Source organism: Sparus aurata, chromosome 8, assembly GCF_900880675.1.
Source record: "Sparus aurata chromosome 8, fSpaAur1.1, whole genome shotgun sequence".
Classification (NCBI taxonomy): Eukaryota; Metazoa; Chordata; class Actinopteri; order Spariformes; family Sparidae; genus Sparus; species Sparus aurata.
Genome location: NC_044194.1, coordinates 12,457,933 through 12,475,596, shown reverse-complemented (window position 1 = coordinate 12,475,596; position 17,664 = coordinate 12,457,933). Strand labels below are relative to the sequence as shown.

The following is a 17,664-nucleotide window of genomic DNA, read 5'->3' as shown; positions in this document are numbered from 1 at the left end:
ATGTATGTGCAGTGTTTGACATTCATCAGCTGAAGGAGTAAAAGAAACAAGTTTGGAAGCCAGTTGAGTGGATTACATCTCCAAAATACACCTGAAGGAAAAACATTTGATGATTTAGGATCATTCAAAGAGGGAGGAGGACCACTTGTAAATCTTCCCAAGGAAAAAAAACAAAACAAATCAGACACAAATTGATATCACATTATCTATCCTCATACTCTTTGAACACGTAACGCATAAACAACTCTTTATGGAGTCTGTTTTCCTTTCACCTGGGCTCCTGAAGAGGATTAAGACTATCAAACACTAAAGATGAACGTTTGAGAATGGAAAGCTGATGTGAGCATTTCAGCCTTCTTATGACAGAATGAGAAGATCGAGTGCGTCTCAGGTTAGGTCGATGACAGAGGGATCTGAACTTACTAAAATAACTCTCTAATCAAGCCCTCTCTGAAAGGCGGGGCTGCAGTTATTGCTTCAGGTAATCTCAGTTTTTATGCATAAGCTGTCAACATTGAGCAAAAAAATGGCAAAAATAACCAATATGGAGTTTAACTGACCTACGCCTCAGCCTACATGGAGCCTGAATGTTCCTTGAATCAGGTTCTGAAAACTATCACACTTAAATGAAGGTGTTGCATAAATTACACCCAATACTGTCACAAACTGTTACATGTAAGCAGCTGTTACAACTGTGTGGTGACGCCCTAATATAGAAAAAAAAAATGGTGACCTGTTACATAAAACATAAGCAGTATAGAGAGGCAGATAACTATCGCTTCCGTTAACTCTTGTTTCGATCGAAGGTGTCACCCTTAGGTAAATCTCGGTCCAAAGGTCAGTGATGACAACCCACTCCCACTGTAGTTTACAACCGTCACTCAGTCCAGGGGAAGACGGCACAAAGACAAGCAGCAAGATGAAGCACCTGTTATTTCTGGGGATTGCTATTATCGCGCTCCATGTCGGCCATTCGAATATTCCAGGTACATCGAACAGTCTTTATTTCTGTTTTTACTGGCTGTTAATTTAAAACCGTAACACAAGATCAGGTTTACTTTTTCGGAATTGGCATTTAGCAGATGGGCTCATCTTTGGTGAATAACTATGAAGTGCTCGCCCTGTTAATTGTTTTCCAACCTAAGCGCAGAATTAGTGCTTTAATGTTACATACATGTGTTGTACTTAACCGTCAGTCTTTTCCACTCAAATGCAATGTTTAAATTTAGCTGAAAGCTTTACCTTGGGTCATTTCAAAGCAATATGGCGGTTACATGGCGGGACTTGATAAACTGCGGGCTGAATCAGACAGTTTCCGAGTGGCGCCTGCGTATTTTCTTGCATTAAAGCGGAGACAAAACATCATTAATTTCAATCAGAATTCCAAAGACTTGATGTAAAGGAAGGTTTCAGTTCATTATACAGGCTGCAAGTCTCAGCAGGATTATATTGTAATTGACCTTTTCACTAACTTCATGTTCACGCTGTGACTTGAAACTAAAGCCAACAATAATTGTCTTTAGGCATGACCCAAAGGAAAAGATAGTCTTTAGCCTACTGTACGTTTACTCTCCTGGAAATGTTATTTACATACTGTTAACGACGTGCTAAGCTGACTGGACATTTCCTTCCTCTATAATTCCAAACATTTAAACACTGAGATCATTTCTGTCTGAGCCGGAGCGAGATAAACTGAAACTATGTCAACCGGTGACCTCATCTCACCTTGCACCTGTGCAAATGATTGAGGATAGCCACAATTTGAGCATCTAGTTCGCAAGTTGGTTGGTTTCCCTCCAATACCAAACGCATTTTGGGTGAAAATTTTGATCATTAAAGAACCTTTGAAACCGCTTCCCTTCTGTGAAATCTATGAAGGGCGGGAGGACTGAAAATGTACCATAAATGATACTTTTTATTGCTGTCATAAAAACAGGGAGTGGGTCTCTGGTGATGAGGTTAGTTAAACATTAAACATTCGGTCACTGTCGATGATTTCTACTGAAACACCTTTCATACAGTAACTGGGCCATCTTTCCATCGTGCTCCATAGCCAATAGTACCACTGACCAAAACACTGTGTAACTGCTCGAAAAACAGAGCATCAACTTTTGCAAATAAAACTTCACTTTTTTTTCTAATCTCCCAACAGCTTTCTGCAGCTTGCCCTCTGAGGAAGGTCAAGGCAGCCAGTTTCTCGTTGCCCTGTTTTACGACGGCGCAAAAGATCAGTGCCAACCATTCCTATACAAAGGCGAAGGAGGAAATGCCAACCGTTTTGAAAATGAAAGAGAGTGCATAAGAAACTGCTCTGTCAATGCAGACACCATCTACCCCATGGATGGTAAGATGATGTCATGAATTTATGGTGACGGAGGATCAATTCATGTGTTTGAAACTGTTTGAAATGTGCAAAATGTCTCACTTCAAAAAGCCCCCCAAACGTATACGAAGCCAGTCTTTAAAAAAAAAAAAAACAATCCTTCCTCCTGTCTGTTTGTTGAGGACTTTGGAACATGAACTGGTTAACGAGGTAGAGTTTTATGGTCTCAGGGACAATGAAAGGGAACCATATTTTTTTCACATGCCTTGCAAGAAAGACATGTGTGAGCATTGAGTATTAGCAATACGCCACCAAGTGGTGAAAGAGCAGGACTACTCATGACAGTTGAAAGTGTGAATAAATACTGTAATGTTTTATCATCTAATACTCTTCTGTATGAAAAGCTGAGCAGTTTATATGTAATAGCAACAACTGCCATCAGTACCTCTAATGATGATGGTGTTAATGAAGATGATGTTTTTTTCTTCACAGCCCGTGAAGCTTGCCTCTACAAAAAGGCCGAGGGTTCGTGTAGTGGCCAGTACTTGAGATACTACTATGATCCAGTTCATGGGAAATGCAAGAGATTCCTTTGGACTGGATGCATCGGGAACGGGAACAGGTTCCTCAACTCTCAAATCTGCAACGCCACCTGTGACGGCATCCACGGTGAGCACAAGTTTCTCCCTCATGCACACAAGTGCTGATGCAATGATGCTTAAAACATGGTGCAATGATATCTTGTTCGTTGTAATCACGTTAATGGTAATTCTTTCTAAGATGATACTCTGGCCGATGAAATGGAGGACGACGAGCCGGACACTCCTATTGGTCAGTGAAGACACAATTAACTCAAACAGACTTTTTTTTTTACAATATATACTCTTTCTTATTTTAAAAGTGACGTAAACAGAACAGACTCCTGTTTTGGATCCCTGCAGACAATTTCTTTTAGTGTTTTTATTGATTTACATGAATCCTACTCATCCATAACACTTCTGTCATTTTAAACAGCGATCATCTGTGGAGTTCTGCTGGCCGTCATCGTTATCGGGATCTTCACAACTGTGATCGTCTTGACCCTTAAGTCAAAGTAAGACAGTTTCTCTACATCAAGAGTGATGACTAACAGCAATGAAAATAAAACAATTAGCATTACTTACGGTTAATGATTACTCTTCTTACATTATCTTAATATACGTTTCTGCTTCTTCAGGAAAAAGAAGTCCAAGAAGTCTGGAGGGAAACATAACGAGTCTGACCCGCCTCTCCAGGAACAGAGGATTGAAATGTCATAGAGAATCGGGTCACTTCCAGCACAAATGTGGAGTCTTTTCCAGTTCAGTTTTGTATTATAACTTGACTAGTTCTTGATATCAAACATATCAACTGATTCTATCATTTAAGTTGACTCTGATGTTTTACTGACATTTGTAATAGGCATTACAATTCTGCTCAGTTTTCTATTTTGTCTCACCTCTACAATATGTGCAGGCTGATTATGTTTTTTTAAGTTGTTTTTTTTTTTCCTGCAAGCTTTATCCTTTATACTTTAAGTCACTAATCCAAATAATTGTTTAAGAGTAATCTAAAGAAACCAGAGCTTAACAATGTCAAATAATTGTTTGGTTGATTGATGGAAAAATTCATCAGCAACCATTTTAATGGTTGATTAATCGTTGCAGTCATTCTTCTAGGGAAAATAATACAAGTTCCCTTTTGTCCTAGCTTTTCTTTGAATTATGTGTAAATACACAAAATAAACTCAAAGATTTGAGACATTTTATAGACCAAACGATTAATCAAGAAGAAGTCACATGAATTATTAATGGTGATTACTGTTTATAACAACCTTAAAAGAAACATTCAGAGAGTTATTTACACACATTTCAGATCAGATCAAGACAGTGTTCAGAACAGCATCATTACAATTAACTGCTCAAAGTGCGCTTTAAGCAGTGTGCTCTCATGGTCATTTCAGTGTTTCCAAAACACAACTGCATCATCACCTGGCTCAGAAATTTGCTGAAAAATGTCTGAAGTCTTCTGAAGGCACGTGCCAATTCAAAACCCAACACATATATTTAGAGCTGTTGTTGGACAGTGACGACCGCTGTGCACTCTGTGTTATTATGTTTTTCTGCTCAGCATCTTTGAAATCTTTTTGTTTTAGGCTGTTAAGATTGCAACAAAAAGTGTGACAAACAACCTTTCACATTTTTTACAATGTATCTTAAAATGTATGGCGGTAATATGATTAGATGCTTATGTATTTGTGATATAAAATAATACATTACAATGTCTAATTTCATGGAAAATGTCTCAGTGGGGTTCAGATTCTTCTTATTGTAAATATTCATAAAAGATTCTGTTTGTCTTCATATTATGTAGGCTAATGTGTTTTAGAGCTGAAAATGTTCTTGACCAGTGTTGTTTAACAAAATACACAGCAGATATGTCTTTTCAGGGTGCTTTTGTACTGTTGAAAAATAGAATCAAGATTTGAACAGGAGTTAGGTTGTTTGATTATTTTAATAGAATGTGCTGCTTGCATTCATTTTGATGTTAAGTTTACCACCATTATTGATGAAATGTAATTATTTTTGCAACCAAGCCATGTCCCCATTTTGTAATTGTGTGAGCCTGAATTGTATATTCCTTTAAAAATAAACATTTGGAAAACAATATTCATTTGGCACAAAGGCCTACTGCAGTGAACTGACTTTCTGTGAGTATCCAGGAACTCTGTCAAAGTTGTTGACTGACGAAGAAGGGGTTGAATGTAGCAATGGGCCTATTGGACACTGTCTCAAATGAATAGCTTAGCCTGTATGACATCATGAACAATACTTTTATCAGCTGCTGCACTGCCTTCATCATATGGGTGGAAAACAAATTGTTTATCATATTTATTTTGGGATTTTCTTGCTTTTCCCAGGGCTCATATTGCTTTCAGAATTACTGATCAACATGCTGACTGATGGATTGATCTGTAAGCCAACATGCAAGATATTAAAGCCAACTATCATAACCTCTAAATAAATAAATGTGACCTGATTGACTGGGGTGAAAAAGGTTGGCATCATAAAATCTGAAAAAAAAAAATGTTTTTCTACATGTAGCTATATAGTTAATGGAATTTTGTGTTTATTTCTGTACTCTTAGTAAATTAAAAAAAAACATATCGATATTCATCTTCACCTAATTTTCCTGTTTTTGTCTAATGCAATACACACTCTCACCACACACACACACACACAGACTCTCACTCACTGTTGTGAATAGCCAGTTAGGCTAATTAATATCAGTAGTCTGGCTATCAAATTTAAGCAGTAAGTTTCTTACTTGAGCAAGCAATCACTGTTCAAATTTTGTAACGTGTGCATCTCATAGTCACAAACACACACGCTGAAGTTGTAGCATATGTGAAATTGAAAGTGATGAAAGGAAAATGATATTTTGGTGATAGAGGGCCAACTATCTTACTTTCATCTAATTTATAAATATGCAATTTGTAGCATTTTGCAATTGTAGGGAGTGTTTTACTGTTCCGTCTAAAATTATACACCCAAGACGTGTATGCTGTAATCTGACGGTAAAACAATTTCACCATTTTAACAAAACTCACATACGTTGTCGGAAGCGGAGCAGAGGCACGCTACCACGCATGCGTGCCACGCCGACACAAGTTCAGTCTTGCGCCGTTGCTGAAGTAGATTAAACACCAGAGTTTTTAAATGTCGGCAGGTATGATTGCAATAGGAAACACTGTCGATCCAGATATGAGGCACCTACAGCATCTATAAGCGGCCCGGGAACTGTAAGCGAAGCAGGAAGTAGTCGGTACGTCCTCCCAGAAGTTTCTCATCTTTGTTTTGTAGTTGGCAAACGGCCGAGCCGGCAGACACGACGTCACTTCCTCAAGTTATTTCCATTTGTTTGTGGCAAACGCCAGCAGTTATCTTCTACCTTATACACCAAAGATAACGATACTATTGTGATTTCCAGTATGTCAGGGTGGAAACAGCAGTGCCTTTTATTTCTGTGTACTGCTGTTCTCTGAAATTACGCTAAAGATATAGTGGCTTTCAAACGTGTAAGCGTTAGCAAAGACAGGAAAACGTGCGTTCGCGAACAGAAGTAACGCTAGTTGGTCAGCTAACCTTAGCTAGCTAGTTTAGGTTAATTGGCTAACTATTGTTAGCTGCCTTGTTCCTGGTACCGTCTGTGCTGTGGTGTTGGCTAACATTAGCTGACTTACTCAAGATTGTACACTGATGGAGTGCCCTCATCTGAACTCAAACGTGAGCTGTTCTATCGATTCCTCCAGGTTCCCTAACGGTACTCCGTCCTCCTGGTGCTGCAACGGTAAGAAAAGTGCTCCTCACCATCGCTGTCATTCAGCGTTACTAAACTTAACGTTAATGGAAACATATAATTAGCGCCAGTCGGCACTGATACTGCTGTGTTTGTGTAAGCCGGATAGTGTAGCTACAAGTCAACAGTTACCACAGATGGAGATCACAATGCACCAGATACACTGCATATCCATTTTACACATACAAGAATCATCTTTTTAAAAGCAATCCCAGCATTACGCTGTCTTATTTGGCAGTATGGTTCTCAACTAAGACAGCTTCTTCTATCTTCAGTTTGCAGGTCCAATAAAAGCCCGTGGGTTTGCCTTACCTGTCTGGTGGTCCACTGTGGAAGGTAAGTTTGTCTCTGTTGCTTTGTTGGCAACTAAAACTTGGTGTGTGTGTTTGTGTGCCAGTTCTTTTCCTTTCGTTGAACACTGTCAGCCATGTAAGAGCTGCTATACATGAATTAAGGTTTATCGTCTACAGAAGTTGGTGGTCACTGCGATGGCTGTGTGTAAATGTAGTCCTCTCCTCAAAACATGGGGCATCTGGCAAAATCTTTCTCCCAGTCATGCGATTGTGTTTTGTTGGGTCTATGTAGGCCCTGTTTTCTGAGTGTTATACTTACATTCAAGTCACATAGCAAAGCCTCTGTTTTTTTCTTGGACAACAAAAAACAGAAGAACATTTGACAACACTTTCCATATTTCCAAAATCCTCAGAGACTCATCTAATCATGTGGATTTAAATATTTTATCGACTGTGCAAAAGTAGATTTTTAATCAGTTTCCCGAGTTTGATCTCTACTTTCTAAGACAGTCTTTGGAAATGATTTGTATTCACTTCCTCGCGTTTGCACAACAAAGGAAAACTGTACATTTATTATTGTCAAATACAACTATAACTTAAGACTTAATTTCAAGTGTTGGTACATGTCCTACAAAGTAAGCAAGAAGATATTTTTTTTGGACATTGTTTAGTAGTAGTCTGAGTTTAGTAAATGTTTTACGTCGTGCTGCAGACAGATTTTAAACAGATGGTTAGAAGAGTCTTTGTCTTATTTGGAAATACTTTCAAAACATGAACAAGTAGGGTTTTTTTTGTTTTGTTTTTATTTTTAAGCGGGAGCAGATTCTTTGATGGCATAACGTAGGCCAATACCTGTTATGATTATATATTATATTTCTCGTTTTTAGATAATACTAGATGTTGTCAGTTTATAAAGCAATCTCTTCCTGTATAGATATGTCAATGGGCATGCAAAGAAACACTTTGAAGAGAGCCAAGTCACTGGTGTTAGTCAAAAGAAGGGTGAGAAACAGGAGAAAGAGAAATCCCATCATTCTGTCTGCATGGACTGCAGCAACCACAGTGTATTCTGGTGAGTGTCCTTCATGACTAATTTATCTACCAAGCTGACAAATCTCTCACTCAGTGTGAGACCCTGCAAAAGTACAGTCATAAACGTTTGAACATAAAAGCATTGTTATGATGTTTTATGTAAATGATGTTTTGTTTATCACCACAAATGTATTTAATAAATAAATAAGATCAAATGGTCAGTTAATTTGCTAATAATCCCAAATTCTTCTGGTTACATGCTACAAATGATCACATGTTAATTACAACTATATTCAGACTTATTTGACGGAAATCACTGCTACCACATTTATACTTCTGGTTAAATGGTGTGTGACACCACAGTGAAATGCAATGCAGTATATTTATGATTACCGTTTTTCTCATGCAAAGTTTTAATTTCAGTAACATAATTGTGTTTATACAACTTGACGATTGTGGATTTATAGTTACAGATGTGATGACTTTGTCGTCAATGACACCAAACTCGGGCAGGTGCAGAAGATGAGGGAGCATCTTCAGAGTTTAGAAAAGTAAGTAAGAAGTCTTTCAGTAGGCTGTGTTGTTGCTACCATTGTTTTAGTCTAGCATCATTACACTTGCCAAATTATGTAATTAAAATGTAGCATTAGTTTTGATAGTCTGACAGTGTTTGACATTAATAGTCAAGGTAAGATTGATTTCCCAAGAAAATCGGCCTAATCAGGAAGATACACTCATAAAACTTGATTCAAAATGTGCTCCATACAAGATCAATAGATAAAGTGTTTTTCCCTCTCACAGCGCAGCACTGATGGGGGACAGACCAAGGAAAAGGAAATTTCAGGAAAGCCTAATTCCAGACGGCAAGTTGGTAAAAGACAATGTAAGTGCCTGAAGATTTTCTTATTGTTTTCTTCTCTTAGAAGAGGCAAAGTCGCAGCTGCTTAACAATTATGTGCTTGCACAAAAGACTGTACTACCACTCACATTTTGCTCACATTTTCCTTTTACACTGTGGGACAAGGCTCCAATTAAATGAGTCACAGCAGCCTTTATAGAGCTCGACACTAAGTGACTCTCAAGATATCTTTTAATGTTCGCTTGGAACTTGCTTTTGGTCACGATTCTTCCTAAGGCATTTTAAAAAAATGATTTCGGTACATATATACACATCTCTCTCTGTTCCTCTTGTCTCTGTCAGGATGGGGTTGCGTTAGGTGCTACAGGCCTGCGGAACTTGGGCAACACGTGCTTTATGAACGCCATTCTGCAGTCCCTCAGGTAAGGTGGTGCACTGAAGATGAGGTATGTGGGTGGTAAACTGGGTTTGCAGCATGGTTCAGTAGCTCTGCCCCTGTAGACCCAGGGCCTCACGACCAGTCATCCTTTATTAATACAGTCTGGGGCACAGGCAGGGGAATTACACGGGCAGCTTGGAAACAAGACACAGTCAAAGGCCAGATTTCCCAGCTAACAAATATTTTGCCTGGAACATAAAGGATTATACTGGCATGTTTCCAGAGTTAGTTTATATCATGTACATGTTCTATTACTGCTGATCATTTACCAAAGCATGCCATAGATTTTTGACAGAAATTGAATCTGTTTTCCTAACTTCCAAGGAGCCATCAGTTTCCATTTGTTTCAGTATAGTGATAAAATCAATGTGCAGAAACTTGAAATGTGTTTCATGAAGTTAAGTCATTGGGGTTAATTTCTAGTTGAATGTTATGTAAGTAGTCAGGCCTTTACATGGCAAATGTCTGCTTCCCCCTTTAAGTCAATTAATATTGCAAATCATCAGTATTTAATTGTAGTGTCACTGCATCATTGCCTGTGTAAAAATGCTGCTTAAGCAGGCTATAATTTCCTTTGTTCAAGTTTTACAAAACTACTCTCACCTTAAAAGTCTCAAGTTTGGATTCACATTCTGTAAGAGTGTAATGAAAACCTTGTAACCAAGTATTTGCACTTCATGTGATGATAATTAACATGGCAAACCACTTAAAATATGTATCTATCATTCAGTCCTGCTATCTGTACAGGAGAAAAGAAACACAGAATACCCTTTCATAAGGACTACAATTTCCAGAAAGATCTAGAATAAATACCAAACTGACAGCTAGAAATTAGAACAGGTGGACAACCTTTTCAAATACGCGGTGTGGGGGAGCTGGTCGATGACTCCTTAGGTGATGTTCATGCATAATAAAGAATTTCTAGTGACTGTTCAAGATACAAATAAAGCCTAAAAAATATATGACGGTTAAACCAACATGGATGATTTTTGCAGGAACTTGTAGCACACAAATAAGACACAGATAAACACGCAGGAAACTGAAACGCTCAATGAGATTCAGTCTGGGTTTTCTGAAACCCTCAGTTTTAAGGGCAGTACTGTTGGCTCTGTAGTCAGAAAATCAAATCTAAAGGACAGGTCTCTGCATTGAAAAGACCGCTGTTTGTCAAATTAGTCTTCATCTTCAATTTTATTACCATATAACTATAAAGTAACAGTACCAAATGTTTGTGTAAAAGGCTGGACATTTTTTTTTTTTCAAATGGCTTATCTGGAAGAGGGTCAGCAGTAATGTAACAGACTTTATTTATCTGCAAACAACGTGGATAGAACAAGCATCTTGTAATGTATACATTTAAAAAATTAAATAAGGTCTGTTTCCTTCTAACAAGATGCTCAGACCACTCTCACTTTCGATAATGGGTGTGCCTGTTCAGGTTTGTAACATATTCTCACAAAATGTGTGTCTCTTTGACAGCAACATCGAGCAGTTCAGCTGTTATTTCAAAGAGCTGCCTGCAGTGGCTCTGCGCAGTGGTAAGACGGCAGGAAGAAGGATGTACCACACCCGCAGCCAAGGGGACAACAGTGTGTAAGGTCCTCTTCTGGAGGAGGGGGGATCTATGGGCTGAGTGCATTTATCTGAAATAAATCTCAGCTTCGCACACTCTTAGTATTATACAATGAGTAATGTCTTTTGCTGACAAGTATTAGACAGGCTTTAGATTTTGGTAGTCCCAGGTTGTGCAGCATGGTAAAAGGGTTTCTTTATGTTGAACAGGTCCTTGGTGGAGGAGTTCAGGAAAACCCTTTGTTCCCTGTGGCAGGGCAACCAGTCCGCCTTCAGTCCAGACTCCTTATTTTATGCTATATGGAAAATCATGCCAAGTTTCAGGTATGTGAACACTGTACAAATAATTTGACAGAATTGATCTAAGCAGGAAACTGTAATCTTTTCTTTTAGTGTGTTTGGGTATAGCACATTATATTAGAGATGTGGCCAAAGATGCCCCATACCTAACAGATTGGAACAATCTATTGTGTGTTATTACAGTAACATAATTTAAACCTTTGTTCAATCATCCAGGGGCTACCAGCAGCAGGATGCTCATGAGTTCATGCGTTACCTGCTGGACCACCTACACCGGGAGCTCCAGTACAGTCGCAATGGGGCGTCTCACCCAGTCTCACCTCAAGATGGTGTCAGACTCTCCACTGCAGAGGGCAAATGCTGCATGTAAGCTCTGCCAACTAAACCGTTTTTGTGTGAGCGCTTCGTGTGAATGCATTTTTTCTGTTCCAATTTGATTACATGTTCAACATTATAGACACATTTTATCACATTTTACTAAACTGAGTTTAATTTTCCTGCTTGTGTTCTTATTTAAGCAATGCATTTTTGGGTTTATACTCTTGGCCTTCAGTAATGAGCACATCAAGCAATGAGTCACTTCAAGACAGGGGATTGAATGCAACACACACCACTTGCTTAATCTCTTTTTTGTATTGCAGGGTAATGATAGAGTAAATCCAGCACAGTCTTTTAACATAATTGGGGAAAAAAAAAAGACAGGCCGACCTTCTAAAGATATTTTCATGGAATGTGTTTTTATATTCGTTGTTTATGCATATTCGTTAATCATACATTAATTAAAACAAAGGTTTATATTTGCCTTTTGATTCCTTACAGAAATGGGACTGCCAGTGTTGTCACATCCAATTTTGGTGGGATACTTCAGAATGAAGTCAACTGCCTGATCTGTGGGACAGAATCTCGAAAGTTTGATCCATTTCTTGGTAAGCAGGTCAAAGACAGACTAGGCATTTTCAGTGCTTTTGTGATCTAGCAAAGCCATTTCCCCTGTAGTCTTTCTAAAAGACTGTATTAAATTTACTTGGGCTTATATAATACAATCCTTTAATGCCTCTATTCCCTCCCTTTTTTACTCAGATCTGTCTTTGGACATTCCCAGCCAGTTCAGACAAAAGAGAAGCAAGGACCAGGAGCCAGGGCCAACATGCACCTTACGTGGTAGGTTTCCCACTGTCAGAGGTAATGACTCATTAGACATTTTTGGCAGTATAAACACTTTATATTTCTCTTGCTTTGTTTTAGACTGCTTGCATAGCTTCACGGACCTGGAAGAACTTGATGAAACAGAGCTGTACTATTGCCACAAGTGTAAGAAGCGACAGAAATCCACAAAGAAGTTCTGGATCCAGAAGCTGCCAAAGGTAGTGCAACCATTGTGTCTTATAATTGTTTTAGAACAGTTTACTAATTTGACTCTTTACTTTTATGAAAGTAAAGAAGTGGGGAATATGATGTGTTTGGTATAATTGGAGGTTTTTATTTCCAATTGTAGGTTTTGTGTCTGCACCTAAAAAGGTTCCACTGGACAGCCTTTCTGAGAAACAAAGTGGACACCTACGTGGAATTTCCACTGAGAGGCCTGGACATGAGGGGCTACTTACTTGAGGTGAGCTCAGAACAGAATAAATGTGCATCATGGATGGGTGGAACATCATTTTAAATTGAGTAATTTCAGAAAAGGCTCATCAGGAAATAGTTTAAATAATACTTTTATGAAAAGGGAAGTTCTGCTGTTTGGTCAGCATGGCTTGTTAGCCACACTAGTGCCACAATAAAAAACCTGTCAGGTCTCTGAAAATTAGCTGTGGTTTTGTGTACCGAAAAACAGCGGCTGTACCCGTAACACAATATGCAAAATAAATAAGCCACCCAACAACTACCCACATCCCCTTTTTCTCTCAGTTTACTGTTATGGAAGATTCCACGTGCAAAACAAGTTTGCTAAAGATGTCATTGTGGAAATTGTATTGGTATTACTCAGTCATACTTGTAGGAAACATCACAGTACCACAGTGACTTGGTGTACTTGTGCCAAATGTAAACCTTTGTAATGAAGGGGTATGGTTTGGTAACTTAAAAACAAAGAGTCAAAACATGAATGCTTTGCTTAAGATCTTTCCATGATGTGACTAGACATCTGACCGTGTCAAACATATGAATTATGATGTTGAACAGCTGCATTGTACGTTAGTCACAAACTGAGAGCCGTAGACAGCGTGAAGAAAGGGCAATTTAAAATCTGGATGCAGGAGATCTTTTTATTTACAAAAATTACAATAGCTTCTTTGCCAGATTGGTGATGTAGTCTAACTGAACAGTCAGCTGAGGACTGACTTACATCTACAACCAAAAGACATAGATCACTGTCGGCCTCTGCTGGCTGACCGGAGAAACACAGAGTGTAAATTCTCTATGGTAATGGTTTTGTAATCATGTCATATTTCACATTTCCAACATTTTACAGACTAAATAATTTATGTTTAGTGTGTTTGATTGTTCTAAAGAAAGACAGAAATCCTGAATGTTGAGGATAAGCCAGCCATTAATTTTGTTGTTGCTGTTCCATCTTTAGTGTGTTGATTAATTATTTGGATCACTGAGTGATACCTGCAGTGCTTCTGTTATCCCACAAACCTGGATCAAACAAAAAAGTGTCACCTCTCAGCAAAGGCCACAAAACTTAAGCATGAGTATAGAAGTGCCCACCAAGTCCCTTTTTAGTTTGAGACAGTATACGTCTGTGCTGGGGGAGTTTTAAAAGTCATTTTTCATGATCTTAATAATAATAAATAAATAAATACAAATAAATATAGTACTGAAAAAAATGCAGACATTGTTCTAAATAACTTGATTAATATTATTCTACATGCCCATGAGATGGAGCCTTGACCGTTCTATATTCCTTACATTTTTATGAACTCATCTCTCACCCACATCCAGGTGGCATCTTACTGTCACTCACTGGACTGCTGCTACCTAAGTACAATAACAATGTGCTTTGATCCACCTTACACGCTAACAAACACATAAAGCCTCACACAAACAAACAGCTCTGTCTCACACACACGCGCAATGCAAGCCTATGTGAGGCCCATGTCACACTTCAAACTAATCAACAGACTGATTAAAATGGAGTTACAGGAGAACTTGTGCATGATTTAGGGTGTGAAATAAAACTGGCATCGATTTACTGAAGAAACGGGTTATGTAGTGAAACATTAAACTATATTGATATAAACAATTGCCTCAAAATGTATCTTGTTTGAATATATATCTCTATACATCGATATATCGCCCAGCCTTTTTTTCATGTGAAAGATTTGTGTGTCTACTTGCTTGAAAGTGCGATCTATGGCTTGCAGACATGTCCAGGTGCTGAGTATTCTGTCTCCTTTTAGTTGTAAATCATTGAGTCGTGATGTTGTGGGTGGAATTGAGAACCCGGGAAGGAAATCCTTATCTTGCCGTTTCTGTTTGTGTTTTACAGCCAGAGAATTCATTACCAGAAAGGTGCCTGTATGACCTTGTTGCTGTCGTAGTGCATCATGGATCCGGGTGAGTAAATTGAAGCATCACAGTTTAAACATTCAAATGGGGAGAGTTGAAATTGATATTTGTTCAAGTTTCATCTGTTCAATTATACTCGGCACACAAGGCATCCAGAGTGCTGCAGCGTCTTGCATATATCAGACTTGTTGGGGTCAACTTGTTTTTTCCCCTCCGGCTGTGTTCAGACGCATGTGATTTTGTCACCATGGTAGCAAAATGAACAGCTGGATCCAGCCATCATAAATCTATACATTATCATCTGCCGACCAGCTCTGCCCGCCTGAGCTGGCCGTCAGTCATCCAGTTGCTGTATAAACAATTCCAATCCAATTTAGTTGAAAAGCCTTGTGGACAGCTGCAGTTTAAAAATTCATGAAGCCACTACATGCTGAAAGGCATTAGGCTGAAAGTCCTTGAAAATGTGTTTAGATATGCCAAGAGCAGTTTGTCAGAGTCCTGCAGATTTACCTCTGGCCTCTAAGTGGTGCTGATGCACCACTGCTGTGTTGTCGAGCTGAACGTGTCCCTCTCACTCCAGCAGCAGTAAATGAAGTCCTGCAAGAAGCCAGACAGCAAAACGTGATATATGTGTCTGTGTTCACAGGGTTGGATCAGGGCATTATACAGCATATGGCAGCCACGAGAGCCGCTGGTACCACTTCAATGACAGCACAGTGACTCTGACCAATGAGGACGCAGTGACGAAGGCCAAAGCCTACATCCTCTTCTACGTGGAGAGGACTGAGCAGGGGGCATCTGACAAGAGTGCCACAGACAGCACAGCCACTAACAAGCCTGCTGTGGACTCAGCAGCCGTGGACAGAGTTTCCTCAGAAGCAGTTGCTCAGGACACAGTTGCCACAGACGTGCTATTGCTGGACGTGGCAGCATCACACATGAATGCCCTCGACGTGGCGGCCCCAGATAATGCTGTGTTGGGAAATGAGAGTGAAGACATGGCTGAACTGCATAACGCTGACACAGCTTCCATGGAAGCTGCACCAGATAGGGATACCTCAGAAAAGGCTGCGACTGAGGAAGCCAGCCAAGCTATACAAGCCGTTGCACAATGACTCTGTTAGACTGCCTCAGACCAGCTGGTCACTCCAGTTTGGCTTCACCTCAATCACATTTCTCACAGTGCTTGATTTAAATAGTTAATTTTCACGTTTCTATGTATGTGCAACTATTTTCTTTTTTATGACCTGCATGACAGCATCATGTATAATTTGCTGCTTGAGTTTTGTTTAGTATGACTTTTTTTCATTTGTTTCCTTGATGTTGTATTCCTCAGTCAAGGTAGACTTCTCCATATGTAATAGATTCCAAAGGTGATTGTTGAAAATTATGAAGTAAAGCTGTAGCCTTGGAAAACCTCAGTTGGTCCAATGTTTAGTGTAGACTGATGAGATTGATTGTGTCAAGACACTGTCATTGTAACAATATTTGCTTTTTCTATTGTTTTTAAAGTTTCTAATTTTATAATTTCCACCTCCTCTTGAGAACCTCGTAGTTCTGTTTTCCAGTCATTAGGGAAGATTTTAGCGGATAGAATGCAATGCATTTATTGACAAGTGCTCGGTAGTGCTTGAGAAAGTTGTCTCAACTTCTTGACCAGAACCAATGTGAAAGAAATGATCATTCTCAGATTGTTTTGTTGTCTGTGTTGGCGTTAGCATATAATTTAACATTTGGTGTTGATCTGAAAAGGGCTTGGAAACAGGCCCTGATGAAATGCTCTTTTAAAAACATGTATCGGTGATAAAATACAACGACGAATCCTTTTCAAACGTTTGATGTTTTTTTTGTTATCTCTGGAAACAATGTCACCCTTCTCTGAACCCGACACAGCAAATCCATTACCACAGCCATAAAATACAGAGCCTTTAAAACATGAAGAGAGTTTTTTTGTTTTGTTTCTACCATTACTGTTTAAAGCTTTTAAACCATGTTCATCCACTAGGTGCTAATGTGTTCTTTCGGTAATCTTTTAGAAGAAGCTCCCATTATTATGCAATTAACTGAAGTCAGAATTATAAAAGCCTAAAGTCATGCGGGCCACATTGACTCCCTAGATTTACAAAATCCAAGTGGATTCAGTTTGTTATTCAAAACTTTGTTTAAATTGATCTATGGCTGAATCATGTAATGGCATCTTAGAAAATGTTTATTATATGATAAAGTGACGTTTAACAATGTTTGTAAAAGGGACAATAAGTTAACATAGAGCTGAAACGTTGAATCACTCAACCAAGTAATTTGCAGCTATTTTGATAATCGACTAATCTTAAGTCCTTTTCAAGCAAAAAAGTGAAATATTTGATGGGTTTCACATGTAATTGTGTGAATTATAATTATCTATAATTGGGCTTTAGACTTCTTATGCTATATCGACCAAACTGTTGATTTGTCAGGACATTTATTGGCAGATTCATTCCCTACTAGCTAGCACTCATTAGAGCCAAGGCCCAGTAGTCCCCTTTTGTAGTCCCTCACTCAAGATCCATGCATTATTTCCAGATAAATTAACACAAATCTTTGTGAGCTGGACATACGCACAGCGAAAGGTGCTTTACATTGTGTCCATGTGCCCCATTCAATTGTCCAAACACTCTTGAACAGCCGTTGATACGTCCCAGTGCGACCCTCAAGGAGAGAGAGTGCACATTTTTATTTTTAAGCTCTTTTTTCTTTTTTTTTAATTTGTTGTTTTTCTTCCCCCTGGCGAACATCTCCGCCCACACACACTCTCACACTCACACACATAAGAGCTCCCCTCGGGACACGTGCCAGCCAGTCAGCCCTCTCGCTCAGGCAGGAACAAGCACTCCTGTATGATGAGGAACAGCTGCTCTTCCTCGCCTGCTCACAGGTGGCTGTGGGCTCGCTACTCTCCCTCCAGTAATGACACAAGTGG

The 17,664-nt window shown here is 39.1% G+C and overlaps 2 protein-coding genes across 2 annotated transcripts; both read left to right on the top strand.

Annotated features, from left to right (window-relative positions):
- The first annotated feature begins 858 nt into the window (after positions 1-858).
- LOC115587192 (boophilin-G2) lies at positions 859-5,014 on the top strand. The gene is made up of 6 exons (XM_030426878.1): positions 859-986; positions 2,153-2,344; positions 2,816-2,992; positions 3,104-3,154; positions 3,338-3,416; positions 3,540-5,014. The coding sequence occupies exons 1-6, from the start codon at positions 920-922 to the stop codon at positions 3,619-3,621; spliced, it is 648 nt and encodes a 215-aa protein (XP_030282738.1). The 5' UTR covers positions 859-919; the 3' UTR covers positions 3,622-5,014.
- Positions 5,015-6,188: 1,174 nt separating this feature from the next.
- usp3 (ubiquitin specific peptidase 3) lies at positions 6,189-16,645 on the top strand. Its single transcript, XM_030426695.1, has 15 exons — positions 6,189-6,691; positions 6,976-7,036; positions 7,928-8,065; positions 8,493-8,576; positions 8,827-8,908; positions 9,227-9,306; positions 10,803-10,916; positions 11,106-11,219; positions 11,412-11,561; positions 12,015-12,121; positions 12,276-12,356; positions 12,441-12,559; positions 12,691-12,804; positions 14,686-14,753; positions 15,352-16,645. The coding sequence occupies exons 1-15, from the start codon at positions 6,601-6,603 to the stop codon at positions 15,818-15,820; spliced, it is 1,872 nt and encodes a 623-aa protein (XP_030282555.1). The 5' UTR covers positions 6,189-6,600; the 3' UTR covers positions 15,821-16,645.
- Positions 16,646-17,664: the final 1,019 nt, after the last annotated feature.

Excerpts from the sequence above, each read along its gene's own strand:
- LOC115587192 (XM_030426878.1), top strand. The coding sequence starts at position 920 with ATGAAGCACCTGTTATTTCTGGGGATTGCTATTATCGCGCTCCATGTC. Across the intron at positions 2,345-2,815 it reads CACCATCTACCCCATGGATG|CCCGTGAAGCTTGCCTCTAC; the intron begins GTAAGATGATGT and ends TTTTCTTCACAG. Across the intron at positions 3,155-3,337 it reads CGAGCCGGACACTCCTATTG|CGATCATCTGTGGAGTTCTG; the intron begins GTCAGTGAAGAC and ends CATTTTAAACAG.
- usp3 (XM_030426695.1), top strand. The coding sequence starts at position 6,601 with ATGGAGTGCCCTCATCTGAACTCAAACGTGAGCTGTTCTATCGATTCC. Across the intron at positions 6,692-6,975 it reads GTCCTCCTGGTGCTGCAACG|TTTGCAGGTCCAATAAAAGC; the intron begins GTAAGAAAAGTG and ends TTCTATCTTCAG. Across the intron at positions 14,754-15,351 it reads GTAGTGCATCATGGATCCGG|GGTTGGATCAGGGCATTATA; the intron begins GTGAGTAAATTG and ends CTGTGTTCACAG.